The sequence below is a fragment of the Natator depressus genome, chromosome 3 (assembly GCF_965152275.1).
Source record: "Natator depressus isolate rNatDep1 chromosome 3, rNatDep2.hap1, whole genome shotgun sequence".
In the NCBI taxonomy this organism is placed as follows: domain Eukaryota; kingdom Metazoa; phylum Chordata; order Testudines; family Cheloniidae; genus Natator; species Natator depressus.
Window position 1 is genome coordinate 175,511,548 of NC_134236.1, and position 25,533 is coordinate 175,537,080.

General features: G+C 47.3%; 1 protein-coding gene across 3 annotated transcripts in view; it reads right to left on the reverse strand.

Moving 5' to 3' along the window:
- SRBD1 (S1 RNA binding domain 1) overlaps positions 1-21,094 on the reverse strand; it is a 217,030-nt gene extending 195,936 nt beyond the window's left edge. Inside the window, exons 1-5 of one of the 3 annotated variants that reach the window (XM_074947139.1) lie at positions 20,992-21,094; positions 19,424-19,584; positions 19,188-19,240; positions 3,713-3,857; positions 1,650-1,738 (exon numbers count right to left, since the gene is read on the reverse strand). In XM_074947139.1, the coding sequence (XP_074803240.1) occupies positions 1,650-1,738 (89 nt within the window). In that variant the 5' untranslated portion in view covers positions 3,713-3,857; positions 19,188-19,240; positions 19,424-19,584; positions 20,992-21,094. Of the gene's footprint in view, positions 1-1,649; positions 1,739-3,712; positions 3,858-4,946; positions 5,159-19,187; positions 19,241-19,423; positions 19,585-20,991 lie in introns of those variants that run through there. The other 2 variants (XM_074947140.1, XM_074947141.1) reach the window with 2 other exon arrangements.
- Between the last annotated feature and the right edge of the window lie 4,439 nt (positions 21,095-25,533).

Consider the following 25,533-nt stretch of genomic DNA (forward strand, 5'->3'; position numbering starts at 1 on the left):
AACAAAAGTAAACATTGCAAGAGGAAAAACATCTGTAAGGCTATATCTTTTCTACAGAGCCTAGACGGATACAGTCCCCTAAGCACAGACCAGTGTGGGAACACCACCTCCCCAAACATTAACTACACCAACAGCCGCACTCTTTTGTTGACACAGCTGCATTTACAATGGGGTTGTTGTCAGCATAACTATGTTGCTATGGAGGGTGATTTTTTTCAGTATAAGTTTTAAGTGTAGATGGAGCTGTTTTCTGAAGTAAAGGGAAATGGCCAGGGAAGATGAGCAGGAAGGGATGCAGAGCCTATAAGTAAAGCCTTTTATCCTACTGCAGTTAGTAGCCGGAGCCAAGTGCAGGATCTAGAGCTACTCCAGGCAGACCTCTGGCGTTGCTAAAGTGGTACACACGGGTTTGTACATGGTTGGTTTTGTTTTGGGGACTTTAGTAGTTAGTCTTTAGTCCAAGGGCTTGGCTACACTTGCAGATGTAGAACACTGGGAGTTAAACCTCAGAGATAGCAGCAGGGAAAGTGCTGCCGTGTATTCACACTGTCAGCTGCAAGCACAGTAGCGTGACCACATTAGCAGCTCTTGCAAGGCCACAGAGAGCAGTGCATTGTGGTAGCTATCCCAGTGTGCAAGTGGCTGCTGCATGCTTTGGAAAGGGTTTGCAATGCCTAATGGGGCAGGCCCAGCATCACATGATGCGTTTCCCAATCCCATTGTTCTAGAGTACTAGAATCCTACAGTACTAGATTGCCAGCTGCTTTTCAAATGGCGCGATGGAGTGTGACAGTGAGTGTGTTGTGTATATGTGGGGGGAGAGACAGTATGTTTTGGGGGGCAGAGTGTGTGTCAGCATGCTGTCTTGTAAGTTCAGACAGCGGCAGGGGGAAGGGGGAAACCCCAACATCAGCTCCCACCCTCCACCTCTCTCTCTCTCACTCACTCACTCACACACACACACCCCCTGCCTCTGCAGCAGGAGCATTCCACAGTAATGGTTTGCTTTGTGTCCCAGAGCAGATAAGTATGCCGGCTGTCAGAAACGGAGCTTTGAAAGGGATATCAGCATGCCTGTAGCCGAGTTCAAAACCATGACGAGAGTGGGGCCACTTGACTTCAAAGGATTATGGGACGGTTCTGGAGACTAATCACAGTGCAGTAATGCAACATGTCGTCCACACTGACACCTCAGCGCTCCAGCTGGAGTGCAGCAAGCCCTATGCTTCTCGTGGAGATGGATTACCAGCAGCGCTCCAGCCACAGAGTCCAGGCGCTCTAAGTGCCTTGCCAGTGTGGACACCTCAGGAGTTAGGGTGCCTGGGGCTGATTTAACGCGCTTTAACTTGCAAGTGTAGACAAGGCCTAACAGACACATTTTGCCATTTGTTATTTTCATCATGTGTGTTAAATATGCAGGTGGGGGAAGGGGTGTTTTGTAAATTAATCCCTTTTTTATATTAATCCTTTATCTCCTCTGACCAGGGATCTTGAGAACACCCCTTGTCTCACTTATACTGCATCAGAATGACCTCCCAACCCCATACTTGAAGCAAATTATATGCAACAATATGCATTACTGAAACCAAACAGGGTTGTAACAAATATGTTCTGTAGACCAAAAAATTTGAATGGAAAATTAATCTTACGATTTAAGAAAGGAGGGTAACTCATCATCTTCTTCTTCTGATACCAGTGGTTTTGCTTTAGATTTTGCTATCCTTGGTAGAGTTGTCATCTGAAAGGGAGAGAGGTCGGGGGGAAAACCAACAATCAATTACAAAAATATTCTCTCTCATCTAGCTTATCAGAATTGTACCCTATGGAGTACATTCTCCTTTCACAGTGTGGGAAATTGGCACACAAGTCTGCATGTAATATGATCAGAATATACTCCTATATGTTAAAGAACTTACACCACAGCATCAAATCAATATAATCCCACAACACTTTGCTGTGGGGAAAATTACATATAGCCAATGCAGTCAATTTAGACACAAACCTATGCCATTTTTTTTTAACCAATTTAAGTCAAAATAAGATACTTCTATTCCGAAATAAAATGATCCACAAACTTGCACCAAAACAACAGCCTGTTTTAATCCACAGTTTTGTTATAACGTGTGAATGAAAACTGATTTGTTGTTTCAGTGCAAGCTTGTGTGTGGACCAGCCCTAACAAAATGGATGTCATTTCACCAACCTTATGGCATGTTAACAACAAGACATGCCAGACTTCCCCAAATCCAACGTGTACATAGGCAGCAATTCCAAATAATTAGCCCACAGGCCCTGGATTACAAACACCCTCTCTGATCAACCCAGAAACTAGGTTTAAATTCCAAGAATGTGGGTTAATTTTCAGAGAGACACAGCTACATATACTCCATACAACAATGGTAAGTTGTTAGACGTACACACACTTCCCTCAGAGACAAGTTGCATCCCGTCTTTGAATTTGGATACCACAAATAAAAACAATGTTTAAAAAGTAACTGTTTGCAAATATATTGTATAAAACAATTACCAAAGCAAGAACAATTCTTTTCAAGATGTTATTGAATTAATAGTAGATAAGATCCTGAAATCATGTACTTACAGAGAATTGCCCGTATACAACTTCTGTAAGAAAATCTGGCAAGCCTCCACATAACTCTTCCCCCTCCTCTGTTCAGCTGTGTTTGGGTTCAAATATCCTCTCTTATGACATCACAGAGGATTGAGCCTTGACCATCAGTTAAGCACTTTGATTAGCTCATCTCTGGTGGCTTGGAAACCCCTCTGCAGGATCCACTCTTTGCATTCCCAGGGAAATGGCTAAGTTACCCATTATTCCCCCATGGCTTTTGAAGTTGTTAGCCTTACATGTGCACAGACCAGTGGTAACGTGAATCTGAGTTGCCCTTCTTAACATCTAGATGTCCTGCTAATTGAATGGGCTCTTAAAACTGGCTTTTGCCCTCTAGGATGACTAGGTCTTACTTTTTACATGGCTTTACCTATCAACATGTTATATCTATCCCTGCCAACAACAGGACATTGAAATTGTCTCTGTGTTTCTGTTCTGCAAGCAGTGGGTACAACTCCGCAACAAATGTGCTTGGATTGGTCAGATTTTTTTTAAACTGATTGTCCCATATCATTGTAAGCAGACAGGTGGAGTTTGTATCTCAGAATTATAAGACAGCACCTTCCTGCATTAAGGTCTCAGATACTATGTCAGGAGCATAGCAGCCCCGCCCCCCGCCCCCCTCCCCCCCAAAATCAATTTGTTCCTTGGTGTTTGGGCAGTTTTTCCAAAGCAGGGTATGTGCCCTGAAAACCACACATTTTCACATGTGAACCAGGTAATTGTGTCCCTTTGCAAACACAGCCCTTTAAATCAACCCCACCCAGACACTATGAACTTGACCTACTACCAACAATAGTTTTCAGTAGCTTTCCCCCATGAACTGGTACTAGACTGCTAGTGTTGATAGGACAAAACCATTTTCCAGCACCATCGCAGAAGACATGACTGAGCCCTACGTCAACCAGCACCAGCAGTTAAATTGCACTCAGAACTGGTTCCCACTGCAGAAAACATTTGTCAATAATTGATCATTTTCTTAATGCTGTTCTACAGGCAGAAATCCCATTCATGTGAATGGGGGAATGTTGCTCTCTTAAAGGAGGCTATAAATCTGCATGGAACACACAGGACACTACTCACCTTTTAGCTGTCTAAGTTACTCTACTCCTCCACAAGCTGCACTGCTAGAGGTGTTCTCTCTCTGATACTCTTGCTCCTTCATGCAGTCACTTCTTTCTCCCCTTTCCTCTGATCTTTAAAGCTGAAAGGTCACTGTGCCAGACTCCTGCATGAATCAGATATTTATTGTTTTTACAAAAGACATATGAAAAGATATTTTGTAGCTTCTGCAAAATAACTACATTGAAAGAACATTATTAAAGTTTGTGAAGTTAATTTCTTGAAAATCGGGACATCTTAGTGTAATGGTTCAGGGTGAGTTGAACCTTTCACCTCTCTCTCTCGGTCTCTCCGTGGCACCCCTTTCAAGTGACAGGCCCACACCTACACTTCTTTCAAGTCGGACTCCTATGGTTCACCCCACTTTTAGACTGGGTCTCCAGGCTACAGCATCCCCATTTACCAACCATGCTTCCTCAGCAGGTCCAACGGTTTTGCCCCTGCTATATACAGACTTCCCTTCAGGAGCCTGTGAACAGCATGAAAATACCATGACTTCAGCCAGCTTCTTCAAAACAACAGCAAAGAGAGAAAAAAGGCTAACACAATAAAAAAGGCCCACACGCATATTGTCTTAGGCCTTGTCTACACTGGCAAGTTGCTAGTAAAGCAGCTTTCTGCAGTGTAACTCCCGGGGTGCACACACTGCCAAGCCACTTAGCGCGCAGAAACTGCGCAGTTGTAGCACTTTAAAAAAACCACCCTGACGAGAGGCACACAGCTTTCTGCACCGGGGCTACAGCGCTGCGGTGCCAGTGTAAACACCCTGCTGGATTACAGCGCTGTGACTGGCCTCCGGGAGGTGTCCCACAATGCCTGTTCTCACCTCTCTGATTATCGGTTTGAACTCTACTGCCCTGCCCTCAGGTGACCAACCATCATCCCCACCCCGTAAATTCCTTTGGAATTTTGGAGGTCCCCTTCCTGTTTGCTCAGTGACACATGCAGTGGTCTTAGCACATCTTTCCAGGTGGCCAGGCCTGCTCCACGCACGAGGCAATCCCCCACTTGCAGCAATGCCGAGTTGCTGGATCTCGTCAGCATTTGGGGAGAGGAGGCTGTCCAGTCCCCGCTGCGCTCCAGCCACAGGAATTATGATACCTACGGACAGATTTCATGATGCATGACAAAAAGGGGCCATGATCGGGACACCCTGCAGTGGAGGGTCAAAGTGAAGGAGCTGTGTAACACCTACCACAAGGCATGGGAGGCAAACCACCACTCCGGTGCTGTGCCCACAAGCTGCCGGTTCTACAAAGAGCTGGATGCGATACTCAGTGACGACCCCACCTCCACTGCGAAGGCCACTGTGGATACTTTGGTGGCTCGAATGCCAGTTGAGATTGGACCGAGCCAGGAGGAGGAAATTTTGGATGAGGATGTGGAGGGGGACCCAGAGGCAGAGGATGAATCGGAGGTCAGAGATGCATGCAGCCAAGAGCTCTTCTCTACCCCGGCGGAGGCTATCCAGTCACAGCTGTCAGATCTTGGCAAAGCGCAAACAAGAGAGGACGCCCATGGTAAGTGGATTTGATTTTGGGAATTGCTGAAGCGAGTTGTTGGGGGCAGGAGGGTTGCAGAAAGCAGGCTTGTGTCTGTATGATGCGCACACCACCATATGGCTAGTCTGAGGAACAGGGTGTTGATTGACTCCCTCACTTTATTGGAATCTGCCTCAGATCTCCAGGAAACTCTCATGGAGATACTGGGCAATTCACCGCCACAGGTTCTTTGGCAGAGCTGCTGTTTCTTGCCCCATTAATGGTAACTTTCCTGCGCCACTCTGCCGTCACAGGAGGGAGCTGGGGGGAGGCAGGGGAACCATTGTTGCACACAGCTGAGTTGCATAGGGGCCAGGGCGGAAACCGCAGGCTTGGAGAAGACCCTCCCTTGATTCCCTGCTCACCCTCAGCAGCACGGTATCTTCCATAATGAACACAGCCTGTGGAAAATGTGGGGACAGGAATGATTATCAGGCCCCCGCTACAGTGCTGGCTCTCACCAAGAGCCATGTGCCCAGTGTACAGTATGGTCCGGGAACCTGGATTTACCCTGCCCCTACAGCTACTCACCATTTTGGTGGTCTTGCGGCTCATGTGTGCTTGCCTGGGATCAGCCAGTTAGTGACAGGTATGTGAATAGTGGCTGTTCTTTAAATCACTGAATCAGTGTTCTGTCTGTTGCAAACAATACTGCTTCTGTAAACTGTTGCGTTTTAGCTTCACAGAGATGACCTTGGGAGCCCAGCCTCCCTCTTTGTTATCAACGGCTGAATGGCTGTGCAGAATTAGAAAGCAGCCATGAAGAACTAAAAAGGACTTTCTCCGTGAGGTTATGATGCACTCCGCGGCCAAAAAACAGGAATTGAAGGAGTGGTGGGACAGCGAGAAGGGGGACCGAAAGGAGAACTCGGTACACCAGAATGAAGCCACGGAGCAGCTCTTAAACATTATGAAGCGCCAAACAGACACACTTCAGGGGATACTAGCACTGCAAACCGAGCAGCTACGCGCATGCCCTCCCCTGCAGCTGCAGTCGCAAAACTCTCTCCCATGCGCCCCCCAGACACCGCCAACATACTCTTGTCAGCCTCCTGGCTCCAGTCTGTACCCACAGCATTCCACTCCTGCCCCGTCACAGGACAGCACTGTGGACTCCCAGTACACACTGCACTCAACACCCATCCCTCTGTAATTTAGCCCTGCTGAAGTACAGTACCTGTTGCACTGTACTCCAAAGGAGAAGGTTGGATATGACCCCTGGACATACAAAAATCTTTAACCATCCCCCACCTCCTCCTGGAACCTTCCCCTCCCCCAACCTCCTCAGTGCGGATGTGTATTTTTGTCTGTCTCTCTCCTCCAGTTGCTTTTTAATAAAAGAATTGTGTTGGTTTGAAAGCAAATCTTTATTCTATTAATTGAAAGCAAACAGAGCCTGCAAAGCATCAGACAACTATCTTAAACCTTCATATTGCTTCCGTCTGCACCAATTACAATCACCTCCTACCATTACAAGCACTGCACTCCTGAGCACAGCAACAAATATTAGTGGCTTTCAGCTTCGAATTGCTGCCTCAAGGCATCCCTGATCCTTATGGTTTGGCACTGCACCCCTCTAATAGCCCGGGTCTCTGGCTGTTCAAATTCAGCCTCCAGGCGCTGAGCCTCAGCAGTCCAGCCCTGAGTGAAGCTTTCACCCTTCCCTTCACAAATATTATGGAGCGTACAGCACGCAGTTATACGCATAGGAATATTGACATCGTCCAGGTCCAGCCTCCCATATGGGCAGTGCCAGTGGGCCTTTAAACGGCCAAAAGCACACTCAACAGTCATTCTGCACTTGCTCAGCCTGTTGTTGAACTGCTCCTTGCTGCTGTCAAAGTGCCCTGTGTATGGCTTTCAAAGCCACGGCATTAAGGGATAGGTGGGGTCTCCCAGGATCACAACGGCCATTTTGACTTCCCCTACAGTGATCTTCTGGTCCGTGAAGAAAGTCCCTGCTTGCAGCTTCCTGAACAGGTCAGTATTCCGAAAGATGTATGCATCATGGACCTTTCTGGACCAGCCTGCATTAAAGTCTGTGAAACGCCCATGGTGATCTACAAGAGCCTGAAGAACCATTGAGAAATACCCCTTCCCATTAATATACTCGGTAGCTAGGTGGTCTGGTGCCAGAATTGGAATTTGCATGCCATCTATCACCCCTCCACAGTTAAGGAAGCCCATTTGTGCAAAGCCATCCATAATGCCACGCATGCCCCACCCTCGCTCTGCCTCTTCCTGTCCCTGCTCCACCCTTTCCCCCGAGGCCCTATGCCAGCTGCCGAACAGCTGAATGGCAGCCCAGCTGAACAACTGTGGCTGGTGGGTGTTGACCACCCCCACTATTTTTTTCCATCAGTGCTTGAGCCCTGGAGCACTGACAGAGTCGGTGCCTATGCCTGATTCTCTCCTCACTTGTACCAGTGTAAATCAGGAACAACCCCAATGAAATCAGTGGAGTTACACTGGTATAAAATTAATGAACCACAGGTGGTTCACCAGCCTAGGAATCAGTCTAATGAGTGGCGCTGTGGTTCACCAGCAGATATAAACCCAGTCTGACAAGCTATAGAAGGCACGTCAGACTGGCAGTGCCAGCAGGAACCTGAAACACACTGCTTGAGCCGAAGAGAGTACTAAGCAGGGGTGAGTCTAGCTGGCATAACTATACTGGCCATCATGTGCCAGTAATGCCCCTCTGCCACGTACATTGGCCAAACTGGACAGTCTCCACGTAAAAGAATAAATGGACACAAATCAGACGTCAAGAATTATAACATTCAAAAACCAGTCGGAGAACACTTCAATCTCTTTGGTCACTCGATTACAGACCTAAAAGTTGCAATTCTTCAACAAAAAAACTTCAAAAAACAAACAGACTCGAACAAGAGACTGCTGAATTGGAATTAATTTGCAAACTGGATACAATTAACTTAGGCTTGAATAAAGACTGGGAGTGGATGGGCCATTACACAAAGTAAAACTATTTCCCCATGTTTATTCCCCACCCCCTCCACCCCCCACTGTTCCTCAGACGTTCTTGTCAACTGCTGGAAATGGCCCACCTTGATTATCACTACAAAAGTCCCTGCGCCCCCCCCCCCCTGCTCTCCTGCTTAATAGCTCACCTTAAGTGATCACTCTCGTTACAGTGTGTATGGTAACACCCATTGTTTCATGTTCTCTGTGTATATAAATCTCCCCGCTGTATTTTCCACTGAATGCATCCGATGAAGTGAGCTGTAGCTCACAAAAGCTTATGCTCAAATAATATTGTTAGTCTCTAAGGTGCTACAAGTCCTCCTTTTCTTTATACTGGCAAAGGCACTGTAGTGTCAACAAGACCTGAATTAACCATGATTTTGGGCAGTTAATTGCCCTTGTTTCTTGAGGAAGAGGTGTTAGGGACGGGGATGGGGGGGGATGATCTGCCACTTTAGCAACCAGCTCTGCCCTCCTCCTGGCTTCACCATGCACCGGGTAGGGCTGGAAGGGCCATGGGAAGAAAGGAGGAGGGTAACTGATCGGCTGTGAGGAGCACATCTACCAGCTGGAATAAGCAAGAGGAATAGCAGGAAGCCCCAGACGTTGTATCTACTTCAGGGAGCTAGTGTAAAGGCAGGGGCTCTGCACAGCCCTCTGCAGTACAGGAGTACTGTTGGTGTGTGGAATAGCCCATTCACCTCAGTGGGGTGTGCTCAGATGAATTAGGACACTTGAAAGAGATGAACAGTCTAACACATTAGCTCTGGGTGGTGTGAAATGACCCAATCATCTCAATGGGAATTCCCCTCTACCTCAGTTTCAGTTGTGGAATACCATTGTTCAAGGTAATCTCACTATGCATGTCAGTTTTAGAGCAACTGGAACATTAAAATTTTCTTCTCTGGGGGGCTGGGGACAGTATCTGAGGAACGCCCGAACCAAATTATTCCAAACTTGCACCATTGCCCCTGTTGTGGTATACCAATATCAGGGGTCGGCAACCTTTCAGAAGTGGTGTGCCGAGTCTTCATTTATTCACTCTAATTTAAGGTTTCCCATGCCAATAATACATTTTAATGTTTTTAGAAGGTCTCTTTCTATAAGTCTATAATATATAACTAAACTATTGTTGTATGTAAAGTAAATAAGGTTTTTAAAATGTTTAAGAAGCTTCCTTTAAAATTAAAATGCAGAGCCCCCCAGACTGGTGACCAGGACCCAGGCAGCGTGAGTGCCACTGAAAATCAGCTCGCATGCCGCCTTTGGCACACGTGCCATAGGTTGCCTACCCCTGTCCTAGATAATCTCATTTTGCATGTGGATTTTAGAGTACTTTGAAAATTAAAAGAAGCTCATAATGCAATGGGAGGACATATATTGGGAACCTCTTGATTAAATGACCTAAATTTGCACCATAAATTCTACCCCAGTCCGTCAATAGCTTTTTAATTATTGCTTCCCCAAAAGGGAAGTGGGTGGTGAAAATTATCCACATGATTGATCCCGAGAGAGTAATATCAGGATCAGAGCTGTAGTTTGAGCCCCATGTATGTGTAAAAAGTAGTATAAAGCAGGGTGACCCAGGTAAGCAGGGTCTCACCGCTGCTGATCAGGCTGGTCTTACACAGAGCAGAGGGAGCCCAGCCTGCGCTCCCTGCTCACCCACACCTACCCCTGGCTGGAGCAGTGGAGCAGCTCCCTAAGGCTTCTGGAGGACGGGCCCTACCCCCCACAGGGGGCTGAAGCAGGGCTGGGTCAGCCTCTGCTGCAGCAAGCCCAGGGGCCACAAAAGTTGAACAGCTGCTAGGTGATGAACACAGCTGTCTACTAGCTGATCAGTGGGGGAGGGGTTGCTTAGGAACTATTGATCCCTGGCTGGGGCTGCAGCTCTATTGCCAGTGGGTGCTAAGCATCTGGAGACCCAAGGAGTCGGCGCCTATGCTTCCATATCTCCCCTTCAAGGTGAAAGTATTTTGCTCTCCTTAAGGACAGAATGTGTGAAACACCCACACAACAGTAGGTTCCTTAAAAAAATAAAAATTGAGAAAAATCAGATGAAAAGAGAAGAAACAGTTCACATAGCAATATCTCCTCTGAATATTTTACAGGACCCAGAAAGGTAGTGTAACTCAGCTTAGTTACAGAGGAGGAAGTGAGACACGTAATGTTTTCCAACGCAATCTCCTTCTCTGAGCAACTTGGTCTGTGTAACAACCTTGCACTGCTCTATCCAGAGAAAGAAAGCTGGTGTACCTCATCTCCCCCATCTCTAATCCAAGATTGCATACCCCATTTTCCAGCCCAGGTTTCTCCAGATTCAGACATCCACAGCAACAGTCGGAGAGATGCTGTATTCCCCCACCTTCAGGAAATGTGCCACTGAGAAGACAGAGGCCCTTTAATAATAGTTAAAAGCTGCCACTCAAATGCTTAACAACCAAACCCAAAGCACTGCCTTCCACAGATACTTGGCTCTGACTGGGTTCAATTTATTCAGGACTCTGTTTAAAACCTTTTGTGCATCAAGTTTTCCCTTAAGTAGATGCTAGACACTCTTTCATGATGAGCTTAACTGGAAATCTGAAGGCAGGGCAGGAATGATGTCAGCATGCAATAGCCCTAGTGGGGGCTGGGGCAGGGCAGGCACAGGAGTACATGGTGGGATGAAGTGCATGGATTGCCACTCTGCTCTCTACATTGCCAGCTCAGCTGGTCAGTCTGCTGGTGTTTATAAAACACAGGACAAAAAATACTTTCATCCCCCTCCAAGGAAATCTCCCTAATCACAGCATGATACAGTGATGCTACGTTGCAATATCATGACATCGTATCTGTCTCACAGAATATTACTCTTTTGACTAGTATTAAAAAAAGTAAAAAGTAAATGCTTTGCTATTCCCAGTGTAGATGCAACCTTGTCAGTCCCAGGATATTAGAGAGACAAGGTGGGTGAGGTAATATCTTTTATTGGACCAACTTCTGTTGGAGAGAGAGAAACTTTTGAACACACAGAGCTCTTCTTCAGGTCTGGGGAAAGTACTCCAAACATCACAGCTAAATGCAAAGTGGAAGAGATTGTTTAGCATAGATGATATTTTCATTCCTCTGGACTGACAGCTTAAACTCCCTCATAGATTTCCACCACAACTTCAACAACCACCACTTGTCCATTCAACTCTCTCTGGAACACTCCCTCACTAGCATCAACTTCCTGGACACCACAATCAGCTTAAAAAAATGGAACTCTACAGACTATTATATACCAGAAACCCATGGATCATCACACCTACATAGATCCAGCAACCACCCCAAAGACCCCAAGAAATCTGTTATCTATAGCCAGGCACTCAGATACCATTGAATATGCTCCAAGGAGGAAGTCTGGGATGTGCACCTTAAGTCACTTAAACCGGACTTCAACAAAAAAGGACACTCCACCAGAGAAATAGATTGCATCATGCAACCGGCCACCCAAATACCCCGAGAAACCCTGCTTCAATACAGAAATAAAACCCTCTCTGACTGCACATCCCTAGTTATCACCTACCACCCCACACTGGAACCCAGAGGGGGTATCAGCAAACAACTACAACCCATACTCAATGAAGATCCCATCCTGAAATAAATCTTTCCTAAACTCCCTCTTCTGGCCTTCAAATAATCCCCCAACCTCTCCAAGCTCATCATCAGAAACAAGCTCCTCACAATCCAGGACATACCAACTCAAAGCAGATGCAAAAACAGATGCAAAACCTACAGACATATCTCCACTGCTACAATGATCAGCACACCTCACAACACAACTTTCAAGATCTACGGATCTTACACATGCCTATCACAACATGTGGTGTACCTCATCCGGGGCACTAAATGCCCCAACAACTACATGCATGAATCCGGACAATCACTATACTCTCCAATAAACTCAGACAGCAAAATTTTAAAAGACCAAAAATACCCTATCACCTGTGGGTGAACACTTTTCACAGATTTCAGAGTAGCAGCCGTGTTAGTCTGTATCCGCAAAAAGAAAAGGAGTACTTGTGGCACCTTAGAGACTAATTATTTATTTGAGCATAAGCTTTTGCAATGAAGTGAGCTGTAGCTTACGAAAGCTTATGCTCAAATAAATGTGTTAGTCTCTAAGGTGCCACAAGTCCTCCTGTTCTTTTCACAGAGAAATCACTCTGTGTCTGACCTATCAGTTCTCATCCTCAAAGGAAACCTGCCCAACACTTTCCAAAGATGAGCCTGGGAGCTTAAATTCATAACTCTGCTAGACGCGAAAAGTCATGGACTGAACAGAGCTACTGGATGTATGGCTTATTACAGCAATCTGTAACCCATTAACCCCCTCTGTTTGTCTTTTGATTGCAGAGGTGTTAATGGACCACTCTACCTTGAACGGTCCCTTAGAATATGTGCTAAGTACTTATGCTAAACAATGTGTTCCACCTTGCATGTAGCTGTGATGCTTGGAGTACCTTTCCCAGATTTGAAGAAGAGCTAGCTTTGTGGCTCAAAAGCTTGTCTCTCTCTCTCACACACAAGTTTGTTCAATAAAAGATATTACCTCACCCACCTTGTCTCTCTTGCTATTCCCAGACATACTGAAAGGGGGTGGTGACCTTTTACAAAAATCTGAATTTTTACACCATTTAATCTGAAATGCCATAATCCATACATTTTAAACACAAGAAAATAATTTTGCCTGTACAACTCATTTAAGAAGTTAATGACACTAAAAGAGATGGAACAAAACTATTTTCACTTTTTTGATTTTGCTAAATTCCACTTTAAAGTTTAACCATCCCCCAACTGTGTGTTAGTCTATGGATCAGATTTGCCTCTTATACTAATTTAATAAGGGTACAATTCAGTTTCCATTGAATTCTGTTTGATTCATCTGTAAGTGAGAGGAGAATCGGGAGCTAAATCTCTACCTAATCTAGAACACAGATGTTAAAAATGATTTAGCCTTGAACCTTTTTAAAACAAAGTAGATTAAATCTGCCAAAACTTTGTTAATGCAGATTTAAGGCTCCTCAGTGATGCCTCAAGACCTTCCAGATGAGCTAAATTTAAACCTCTGAAAACCAGGAAGTGAAAGAATTAAGTCACATGCCACCCCCACAATGCAAAATCAATCCTGCCCCCAGCACACCAACAACACACATACTAGCACTCTACTCTCAGAGATGTTACAGAACACTTGTGGAACAGAGCACATGAACACTTGGAAGACAAATTTTAACATCCTCTCTTTACTAAGGCAAAACTTAGTGTAGTGCCACGCCCTGGGGGAAGAGGTCATCAGCAACAAGGATTGAACCTGGAACTCTGCATTTTTTTCAATGAGCCTCTACTGCCTGAACTGAAAGACCCATCTCTTTAATCCAAGTCTGCAAATGTTCATCAACCTGTGCGGCCAACCCATCTCCAGAGGGGTACATAGTACCACACCGACCTGACGTGAGTTACACGGGGTTTAAGTCAGGTATAGCAAACAGCAGCGACCTACACATGGCCTACACTCAAACACTGAGCCTAATCTACGCAAACCACACTAGACTTGCAAAATGTTACCACTCCTTCATGCTTGCCCAGAGCATTTCTTCTGAGATATTTCCTTCACTTACCCTGACTAAGCACTGGAGACCAGACACATGTCACCAGACTGCTGACAATCCCAATGATAAGACGACACTTGTGTTCACCTCTGCTAACATAGCCTACAATACACAGCACTACCATGAAGCATACTTGATCTCTCAAGGCACTCATACACGTCTCTTCATATCACAGTCACCGCTCTGCCATGCTGCTCCACCCAATCCCCCTCCATTCAATACAGCAGTACATAACACAATGAATATAGCTGAAATGCATGCAGATAAATGCTGGAATTCAAATCTATGGAATACAACACAGACAGTGGCACATTCTTTTAGTCCTTCATAACTACTTATGATCGATGATATCTTAACTCAGTTCATGCAAAGCATACTGAGAAGAAGTGATTGCACACCTGGAGATCAGTTTATGGCCTGAAAACCTAACGCAGATTTTCTCCCCCAAACATGCGCACACAAACACTCACAGATAGGGCTGGGGTGCAGAAGAGGCGTGAAGGAAGGCATGTAGACCATAAACAGGATTGGCCTTTTGGGGCCTCTTTATATTACAAAGATAGCGCAACACCATTGCAAAAGAATGCGAATATAATTTGGGGATATACTAGCAGGAGTGTTGTAAGCAAGACATAAGACGTAATTCTTCTGCTCTACTCCACGCTGACCTATGAGGGAAGATTGAAAACATTGGATTTCTTTAGTCTGGAGAAGACTAAGAGGGGATGTGATAACCATTTTTAAGTACGTACAAGGTTGTTACAAGGAGAAGGGAGAAAAATTATTCTCCTTAACCTCTGAAGATAGGACAAGAAGCAATGGGCTTAAATTGCAGCAAGGGCAGTTTAGGTTGGACATTAGTAAAAACTTCCTGTCAGGGTGGTTAAGCATTGGAATAAATTGCCTAGGAAGGTTGTGGTATCTCCATCATTGGAGATTTTTAAGAGCAGGCTAGACAAACACCTGTCAGGGATGGTCTAGATAATACTTAGTCCTGCCTTGAGTCCAAGGGTCTGGACTGGAGGACCCCTCGAGGTCCCTTCCATGCCTACAATTCTGTGACTCCAAAATGGTTAAGAAAATATTTTTTGACGTGTGGCAGGACTACAACCAAGTCAGTCACGTGTGAACGGAAAGGAAATGCTCCCCATGTCAGTCAGTTGCTTGTTGAATGGTGAAAAAGCAACTTCCAGTGGCTAAACTTACATTAGTTTAGAAATGATTAAATGCAAAAAGCTAGCATTAATGCAATGCTAAGTCTTGTTATCTTAGTACAATATAGTCAAGAATTTCAAACCCAAAGGTTGCCCTTGCAGTGTTAACATCCTGTATATTTTATATGGTATACTCTAATAAACAGTAATACACTAAGGTTCACATTTAACCAGAGTTAGGAGTTATGGAAAGTATTACATTTCTGCAACATGGTCAAGTTAATTTAACTACTGCAACCTTATATTTTGAAATTTCATGACTTTTGAGTCCTCAATCTCATAACCTTGATGATGCATATGTTTTGGCATTTAATTTCCCAGGAAATTTTAAAGGGGAAAAAAACAAAGAAAATCTGTCAGTAGTAATTCAATTTTGCACCTTACAAGCTCTATTCACTTGGCTGGGCTGTCTCAGTTTGAAACCATGACACTTCAAAAACCAAGGAGAATGATATTTTTTCTCATTGAAACAATCATACCAAAATCCTTCACCAGCAAAGAGGGAGATGTTTTAAAACTGTCTTCCAACTAATCCAAAAGTATATTTTCCCTACAAAGGACACTATTTTGCAGGTCTGCCTATGCAGGAAGCTCCCAAGTCTTTGCTAATCCTCAATGAACGGAATTCACCAGTCATCCTGCCTGTACAGCAGGGAAGGCAGGGCCGGACCACAACATTTTAGCACCTGAGGCGGGGAGCTCAAATGATGCCCCCATGCCCCCTCGCTTGGGCCAAAACTTTGAAAGGTCTCAATTCTTCCCTCTTCCTGTTCTACTCCTCTCATGGTACTGCTCTGCTACCTACCCCAACAAAGGAGAACAACTTAAAATGCCTTGTTCAAAAATTTTAAGTAACTCTTAAGTTAACTTTCAAACACCTGAACAGAAAATGTTCTTATCTGCATAGTAAACACTAGCACTTTTATCTGTTTGAATAATCAAAGTGGTGCTTTCTGTGCCTTCTTGGTTGCAAAGATTTGAACTGCTTCCTGCTGAAGGTCCACAGTCTGGGCCAGCTCATGCTCTACTGAGATGGTTGCAAGGCCGACCAGCCTCTCCTGGTGTCATTGTGGAGCATAGAGCATCAATATCGCGCATGTCATCATGTGTCAACACTGTCTCTAGTGCCCTGCATTGCTGGTGTAGGTCTTCTTCAGGTAAAGTGAGGAGTTTTGGAATATCATACAACATCCCAAATATACTGCTGTGTTCCTTGAGCTGCATGAAACGTTCTTCAGCTGACTGTATTGCACAATCTAGAGCACCTGGTTAAAGAATTCAACTTTGAATTGTTGTTTGGGGTCTCTTATGGGATTATCCCATGCCTCGTAATCTTCGGTGACACTTCTATTCTTGAATGGTGGGAAAATAGCTTCAGTGTGAAGTTCCTCTGCTAACTTCTGTGAACTCTTCAGAACATTTTGAAATCCCTCATCTGATCAGTAAGACTGTAGGTATGACTTTGCTTTGTCCAGTTGTTCCATTGCTCCAGATATATCAAGCTCAACGCCTTGGAGTCTCTTGCTTACAACATTTATTTCAAACTGTATGTCATGCCACAACACTAAGCCACACAGAAATTTGAAGTTATGTACGTTTCCGGTGATTCCATTTCCCTCTGCCACTGTTCTCCCACGAACAGTTCCTGTCATAGCATTATCCTCCATAACGGCAACTGTGGCATCATCTATCTTCCCAGTTTGGTGTTTGATAGGCTTTATCGCCTCCACTCAACTTTTCCATGTGGCACTCAGTGGATTCAGTGTCAGAGAGCATGTTCCCAGATGTTGCTTCAAAATTTGCCATTGATGAGTTGATGCAGAAAAAAAAATACATAGATGCTTTGAATTACATTAAAAAATTCAGCAGCCTCACTAGAAGCTGATGCTGCATCACTGACCACCACGTTCAATGAATGAGAACTGCATGGGACAAAAAAACCTCGAGAGTTTAACTCTCGGATCCGTGTCTGCACTCCTCTGTTCTTTCCTCTCATGTTGGCACCATTATCTTAGCCCTGACCTCTCATGCCAGCTATCGCAATTCCCGTATCTTCCAGCTTTTTAAGAAGCACATTTGTCATACCAGCTCCTGTAGTATCATCAACGCCAATACATTCTAGAAAATGCTCTCTGACAGTCACCATTGCAGGGACATTTTCACTAGGTTCTGTTGTTGTTACAAAACGCACCATTGAAGTAATTTGTTCCGTATGGCTGATGTCAGGTGTGCAGTCCAGAATAACAGAGTAATGTCTTGCTCACTTCAGATCTGCCACAATCTTCTGTTTGACTTATGTTGCCAGAAACTGTATGATCTCATTTTGAATTGTTTTTCCAAAGTAGTGGTGTGTGTACATTTCTTGGGTGGTGACTCTTCTTAGATGCTCCTGGAGTACAGCATCAAACTCAGCCATCAGCTCCACAATTTTAAGGAAGTTTCCATTGTTTGGCACATATGGCTGATCTGAAGTGCCACGCAGTGCTAGGTTTTGGGTAGCAAGCATTCTCACAATGGCAATGAGCCTTTTCAGAACATTTTGCCAGTAAAGAGACTCTGATGCAATCTTCTCTTGACGCTGATCATCTATCGTGGCCTTTAACCTTAGTCTCATCTCAAGCTCTTTCCACCTATGGAATGCTCTCTGGTGATTTGCTGCTTTCTCATGGCATGCCAGATTTCTAGCCAGATTTTTCCAGTCCTTTTTTCCTGTAGAACCCAATGTTGCTGGAATATTAGACTGGAAGAGTTTGCAACAAAAACAGTATGCAGCATTCTGGGTTTTTATGAGTACTTGAAGCCATGGCCTCTTCAACTTTGTCACCTTTGGGGATTTCATGCCAGTAATGTGTTGGATGGAAACTTCTATGTTCATTGACTTTGGGGGACATGAAGTTTTTCACGTGCTGTAGCCCACGCAGTACAAGGAAGTCCCTCAGGCTACTGCTCAAGTGGGTCCACAGTCCTGGATCATCTAGACTTAAGGAACTAAACTCAGCAGCAGCTGTTTTTTGCGCCTCCACCACGCTCTTCTCCAATCTACACTTTTATTCAGGAATATGCACGGTTACATCCATTTGAGATGGAGGTATGGATGCTGCAGTAGCTGCCAGGTCACCTGCACTCTGACTAACTGGAAGATCAGGCATCTCCTCACCACTCACATCCTCACTGGGGCCGGAACGCTCACCATGAACATTTGTGTCTATGTATCTCAGGAGAGCTCCTTCCTGCTTAGATAGAAAACCTTCCTTTGCTTTCTTTCTTTTTCTGAATACTCCCCCAGAGGGGTGTTTTCTTCTTTCACTCATGACTGCTGTTCTGTCCTAGCTATAGTGGCTCTCCACACTCATTTGAAGGGGACAAATAAGCAGACTGGTAGCAGGGCCTGAGTGAGGGAAGATATCAGTGTCTTAAGGGCCTAACTGGCTCCTACTACTTCAGTTGACTGCCTGTTCTCCTCAAGTGGGTTCAGGGAAGCAGCAGGAAACAGGAAGCTCCCTGAGAAGCTGGTGTTAATCAGTCCAGGCTCCTGGGGGTGCTAAAGAGGTACATAAGAGGCTCCTCCTCCTCTCTCTCCCTGCAGCTCCTGCTGCTTTCTGTTATTCCCTCTCACCTTTTCTCCTGCCTGCCTGTTATGTCTCTTGTGCCCTTCAGCACAGCACTCCACCATCTCTGTGCATATAGAGCAGAGAGAATACATATGCACCAGCAGCAGACACAATTTTCTGCACTCTGGGTCCTAGTGGGGGTCCCCCCAGCCCAGTCTGGCACCTGAGGCGGTCACCTCAGTTCGCCTCATGGTAAGGACAGCCCTGAGGGAAGGCAACAGAATATTAATAATAGCAACATTTAGTGACTGGGCTTTGAGAGGAGTTTTAAGTTTGCCCAAGACAGCCCCAAAACAAACTTTAACCAACACAGCAAGAGCTGAGTAGTAGGTTGTTACAATACCTGGAAAAAAAACCCATGGATTCTGCAGGGGGGAGTAATTTTTTACCACATTGTTAATACCAACAAAATAGTCCAGCTCTACACAATATGTATAATTGCTGCCACTTACTTTCATCATTTTAAGGCAACTCCATTGCATTCTAGAGTCAGCGTGGGAAGAAGCTGTGGGAAGAGAAACTCAAGAGGTGTGAGGACCACACAGCCAACAACAAGCAGAAAACATGACTCACACTACTGCTGCTGGAAAACTTTGTTCTGATATCAATGCTGTCAAGTTTTCCTGGCCATTCCATTTTTGGACCATTAAAAATTAGACTTCGGGGGGGGGGGGGGGCATGAACTTACCAGAGTCCTCCTAGGGCCAGATCCTGCAAAACGGCCAGCAACTTTGCACACAAAAGCTGGTGGAGTCGATAGCCAAGGTACACAAATGCCACTGGAGAAAACAAGTCAAAGGTGCTTGGGGGCAAAATGAGAAGTACAAATCTGAAGGGCCCCAGTACCAACTGGAGGGAGAGAGAGAGAAAGATGAGGGTTACACAGCTGGCGAGGACAGGACAGACATACAGGGTGGGGTGAACAGCTAAAGAGCACCCAAAGCTGTCTGGAGGGCGAGAGACAAGGGTTCCCAGGAGCTGGAAAGAAGCACAGCTGGAAGGGAAGAATGCCAGTGTGACACAGAATATGCTCCCCCCATCCCCAGTTTGCTCCCAGTAGCTGTGAGCAAAGAGCATGCACAACTGGTCATGCCAATAATAAAATTCACTTTGCATTACTGTTGTTATATGCATGGCTGGGGTTAAACAGCAATTGTTGCTACACCAATGAACCATCATCAGAAAGTACTCCTGGCTAGGCCAGGAGTGAGAACAGATTCTTAGCTGTGCATCATCAGGGCAGTGAACTCTGTAATAAGTACTCCCCTAAACCACCCCCCATGACCCCACTCCTCCATGTGACAGGTGAGATATAGCCCCATACTATGTAGCAACCTGTCACTGAATGAGAAGGAGGATGATAACAACTGAAAAGTGGACAGAGAATAATACCTCAAACACAATGAAGTCCAAACCTGGACAAATATTTACCACCACCACGACCACCTAGGTTGTATATAGCACTTTTGGTCCATAGATCTCAAAGCACTTTACAAAGGAGGTCAATATCAGCATTCCCATTTAACAGATGGGGAAACTGAGGCAGAGAGAGAAAGAGGAAAATTATTTCCTCAAGGTCACCCAGCAGGCAAGTAGCAGAGTCAGGTATAGAACCCAGGTCTATGCACTAAAATCCCCTTTCAATTAGTTTAATTCAGTGGCTTGCATTTCACTCAGAGATAACAGAGCGGTGTGTCTTTTTGCGGGTTGGTAACCACTGCACAGCTTGTCATGCCAAGAACAACATTCATTTTCCATTATTGTTAAGTGTGTGATTGCGGGTAAATAGCAACCGTTGCCCCATCAGCAGAACGTGCTTCCGGCTGGCCCAGGGGCCAGAACAGATTTTTCGCGGTCGTGTGATTGGGGGGGGGGGGGGGAAGCCAGGCCGTTTTAAACAACACTCCCCTGAACCACCCCCCACTCCGAGGTGCCCCCTTCCCTCCTGCAGGTGGCACAGCGGGGGCTGCCCGCTCCCCTCCGAGCCGCCAGCGCTCTGCGCCCCGCAAGCCGGAGACAGCGCAGCCTGCGGGCTCCCCTGGCCGCGGCGGCTGCGGGCGGGGTGCGCGGTGGCAGGGTGACCGGCAGCGCGGAGCCCCCACTCGTTTCCACCGGAGAGCTTCGTCCCCTCTGCAGTCACGGGGCTGAGAGGCCAGCAGCCGCCTGCAGCCCACCCCGCTGCGTCGGACCCTTCCTGGCCGCCCGCTCCCCTCTGCCCTCTCCCGGCCCGGGCACAGCGCGGGGAAGCTCACGCACCGGTCCCCCTTGCTGCTGCTGGCGGCGGCGGCTGGAGCCGGGGCTGGGTTTGAAAGGGCCGCCAACCAGGCCGCGGCTGCCGGGCCTAGTCCAGCCGCGCAAGGGGAGGAGCAGGAAGCGGCGGCCGAGCGGCCCCGGAAGGAACCAGCCCGGCGCCAATCCGCGGCCGGGGCTGCGAGAGCGGCTGGGCCGAACGTGGCCCGGCTGCCGGCGCCGCCGTGGGTTTGGTTCCCGGGAGCCCCGGCTCCGGCTGGACGCTGAGTTCTTAGCAGCCCCGCGCCACCCCGCCAGCCGTTCCGGGCTGGGGAAGGCTGTTGCGCCCCTGACACCGCCTGCCGCGGGAGCAGCTCGCCGTGACTGGGCTGCAAGGAGCTGTCGTTCGAGGGGTAGCTCTCCCGGACATCCTCTTTAAAGGCAAAGTTCCGCTTGAACGCAAAGCCTGGACACCTGCTTCACCAACTCCGGTCCCCTTTAGCGCTTTCACCGTGGTCCAGTCCAGCTCCTGTCCAATCCTTCCCCGTCCATGCTGTCTTTATGTATCTGCTGCAATCCCCGTCCCCAACAAGCGTATTCCAGTAGTTGGCACCCTCCTTTTCTAGCCCTTCATGCCCCTGTTAACCCCACTATTATTTACTTCAAGAGTGTAATGTGTTTATTTGCAGTTACACAGTTCATGCAAAGCATGGCTCAGCATGGACAGGGCTGGCAGAACCTTATTCATACCTTAGCCCAGGAGTGGGCAAAATACGGCCACGGGCTGGATCCAGCTCATCTAACATTTCTGTCCGGCCTGCCAGGCTCTTTGGCTGCCCCCTCACGATCTCTGGGCCACTAAAAGTCCCACGGCGCAGGAGTGCTCTCAGGCAGGCTGCTTGCCCGCCATGGGCCCCATGCTGCTTCTGGCAGCTGCTGGCATGTCTCTGCGCACCCCTGGCTGGGGGGGAAGGTGGCTCGACGCACTGCCCTGCCCCCAGCCCTGTCCTCACAGCTCCCTTCGGCCGGAAACTGTGCTTGCGGGTGCGGGAAGCGTATGGATACCCGCTACCCCCTCTCCCCCAAGGTGTGCACAGAGACGTGCAAGCAGCAGCCGGCCACTTCCGGGAACGGCGTGGGGCCATAGCAAGCAGGCAGCCTGCCTGAGCCCTGCTGCGCCGCCGGCCAGGAGCCACCTGTGGTAAGGGCCTCCTGGCCAGAACCTGCACCTTGCACCGCCTCCTGCACCCCAACCCCTTGCCCCAGCCTGGAGCCCACTCCTGCACCAAACTCCCTCCCAGAGCCCACACCCCTCATGCTCTTCTGCACTCCAACACTCTGCACCAGCCCAGAGCTCCCTCCTGCACCCAAACACCCTCCCAGACCCTGCACCCCCTCCATTAATATAGTAGAAATGTGCGGCCCGTGATGACTTACCAAAATTCGTGGCATGGCCCCCCTGTGAAAATTATTGCCCACCCCATCTTAGCCTAATCAATGTCTGAAAGATTCAGATTTGCTTTCAGCCACTAGATGTCTCTGTGTGCTGTACAGCTGTAGTCCCGCCTAAGCAACACAGACAAAGCTGGAACTCAAGCTGTAAGGAAGCTTATTCCTGAGGGCGTTCTGCACCCAAAAATTAAAAATTCGGTGCACGATATTTTAAAATTCTGCAAGTTTTATTTGCCAATAAATAAATGCAGAGGCTACAGCATAGCAATGGGGAGCACAGGCCACGGGCTGCTTGAAGGTGGGAGATCACCCTGCAGCCTCCCCACCCCGAACCCTGGGGACACGGATTCAGTGATGAGGCTGCACCCTACCCTGACACAGCACAAGGCCCAAGCCTGCCCCAGAAACACCCTGGGGTCCTCACCCTCTGCGCCAGGTGCACCAGGTGTGGGACAGGCAGGCTCAACCAGGCAGGATTCAAATGTGGATGGGGCTTGGTGTGGGCGGATCCAGGTGTGAGGTAAGAGGATTCTGTGTGGGACAATCTGGGTGCAGGCAGCTCAGTGGGGGGTCTAGGTTTGGGGGAATCTAGATACACAGAGGCTCATTAGGGGGGTTCCAAGTACAGGGTCTTCCAGGTGAAAGTGTTTGGGTCTCAGCAGAGGGGTCTGGGTATGGGGGCCTCAGCTGGGGGGTCTGGATGCTAAGGGGAGAGGGGCTTGGTGGCGTGCAGGTCTGGGTGCAGCTAATTGGGGGTCAGTGGCATGGGGGTCTGGATGTGGGGGATCAGGGGGGTGCAGGGAAGTGGGGCCCATCAGGGTCAGGGTTTGAATGCAGGGAGTTCAGTGGGGGTGATCTGGATGCAGGGATGGGCATCTGGAGGCAGGGGGTCTGGATACAGGGGTTGAGGTTCAGTGGGGTGAGGTTCGGGTATGCAGGGCTAGGGGGGTTCTGAGTGTACAGGGTGAGGCTTAGCAGGGGTGTCTGGGTGTGGGAGGTCTGGATGCATGGGGGTTGGACGGATGGTGGAGCAGCTCCCTGCACAATGACCCCTCTCCCCGCAGCTGAGGAGTGATGGGTGCAGGAAGCAGTGGAGGATGCTGAGCTTCCTGAAGCTGGGGGAGGTTTCTAGGAGTAGGTCTGACACAGCCACTCCTTGCAAGGGAAGAGGAAGTCCCGTCCTCTCCTGCCTCCAGCCCAGCTGGGACTAGCAGCTGATCCTGACTCAGGGTAGGAGCCACTGGCTAATGTGTCCCCAGACCTGTGGTGATTTACCTCTCTGCCAGCTGCTCTGGGTGCCTGAAACAATGTACCTGTACAGCTACAGAGTGGTGCATGACTGGTCTTTCAGCTTCCCTTTGCTTCCCTGTGAGAAAGTCATTTTTCTGCAGGGAAGCAAAGAAATCTGCAGGGGACATGAATTATGCGCATTCACAGTGGCGCAGAATTCCCCCAAGAGTAGAAGCTGTTTATCTGTAGTTGTTTAGTAGCTGTTTTGTTTAATAAGTGATGTGATTCCATGCAAAGAGGGTACTAAGTACTTTAAGAAATGTATAAAAAAGGCATTAACTTACATGAATACCTCTTCCATTATATCAGCTCCCCACCCTAGAAAAAGTTTCTTTGCCAAGGCATGAGTTGGGAATCATTGTGAACACAACTCTTGAGGATGCTACACCACCACTGGAGTTGTTAAGGAGAGGGAATAGTGCAGAATTGGTAGGCTTCTGTACAAATACGAACATCTGTCTAAAGCACTGCTATGCTCAGAGGTACTAGCAATTGCTTGGACCAAAACATCTTTGAGATTGAGTGTGCACTCACCCTTCACTTAAGATAGTTGTAAGAAACACTTAAGGGGCCATATCTAAAACCAGGCATAAAATATAGAATCTTTCCAGAAACTAGCAGCATGGCCCAGATCCCCATGGGAAGGGGGTTTCCAGAAACTAGCACCATGGCCCTAATCCACAGAGGATTCCATGGGGTATTATGGTCAGGTGTGTGTGAAGGAAACTGAGAACACACAGAACAGAGAGAGAGAGGCAGTAGCAAAAAGCAAGAAAGCCAAGCAGTAGCCTGTGAGGGCAGTGTATGACTCTGGGTAATGGCTATGGAGAGAGCTTTGGGGAATAGTGTTGTCTAAAAAGGAATTGGATCTGTAAGCTAAGTAACTGCTCCTTTTGTTCTTGGTTCCTCCTGGATTCGGAGGAGCAGAACTTTGTACATGCCTTGTAAATAAACAAGCCTGCACCAAAGAAAATATCTACCTCCATCATCTATTTCTACTCTTAACTAGAACATCCCCCAGGGCCCTGAACTATGATGAGGCACTCAGGTCAAACAGGGGCACACAGTACTTATATGGCTCCCAATAACTTAATGCCTGAGTACTTCACAAGCTTTAATGTGTTTATCTTCATAGCACCTCTGTGAGGTAGGGAAATCTATTATTCCCATTCCACAGATAGAGGACGGAGGTTCATTAATTTAAACGGAGTTTAGCAGCCTAAATACTTTTGTGAATCTAGGCCTAACTGACTTGTCCAAGGTGACACAGGAAGACTGTGGGAGAGTAGGGAAGTGAACCCAGCTCTTCAGCTAGCACCTGAACCACTGGGCTATCCTTCTTCTTTACCCAATCCTCTTCCTCTCACTCAAGTCCTCTGCAAATGCCATGGCCTGTGCAGGACTTCCCTGTAGATCTTAGGACATTCAGAAGCTAGCAGAGCCCCATCTTCTAGCTGCATTGTAGAGCTCAAACTCTAATCCTAAACTGAGGACACTTCATGGAATATGTCTGTGCCCTGCTACCACCACATCCCACCTCCAGAAGAGAAGCAGCATGCACAGAAGGTCTTGTGTGGGCCGAAGAACAGAGTCCAATACGCTGCAGAGCCGGCACTCCTCCGTCTCCATCCACAACCAGCAAGATCCACTGTTTTATGAAAGGAACAATGGTCTGGGATTAAGGCACTGTCAAAGGGTGGAGTTGCAGGAAGCCCTGGGTTCAGTTCTTGGCCTATCTCACCTTGAAAATCACTGAGGGTCTTTCAATCGACTTCAGGGGGCTTTGGTTTAGGCCCTTATTCATTCTGTGCCTCACTTCCTTCTCTG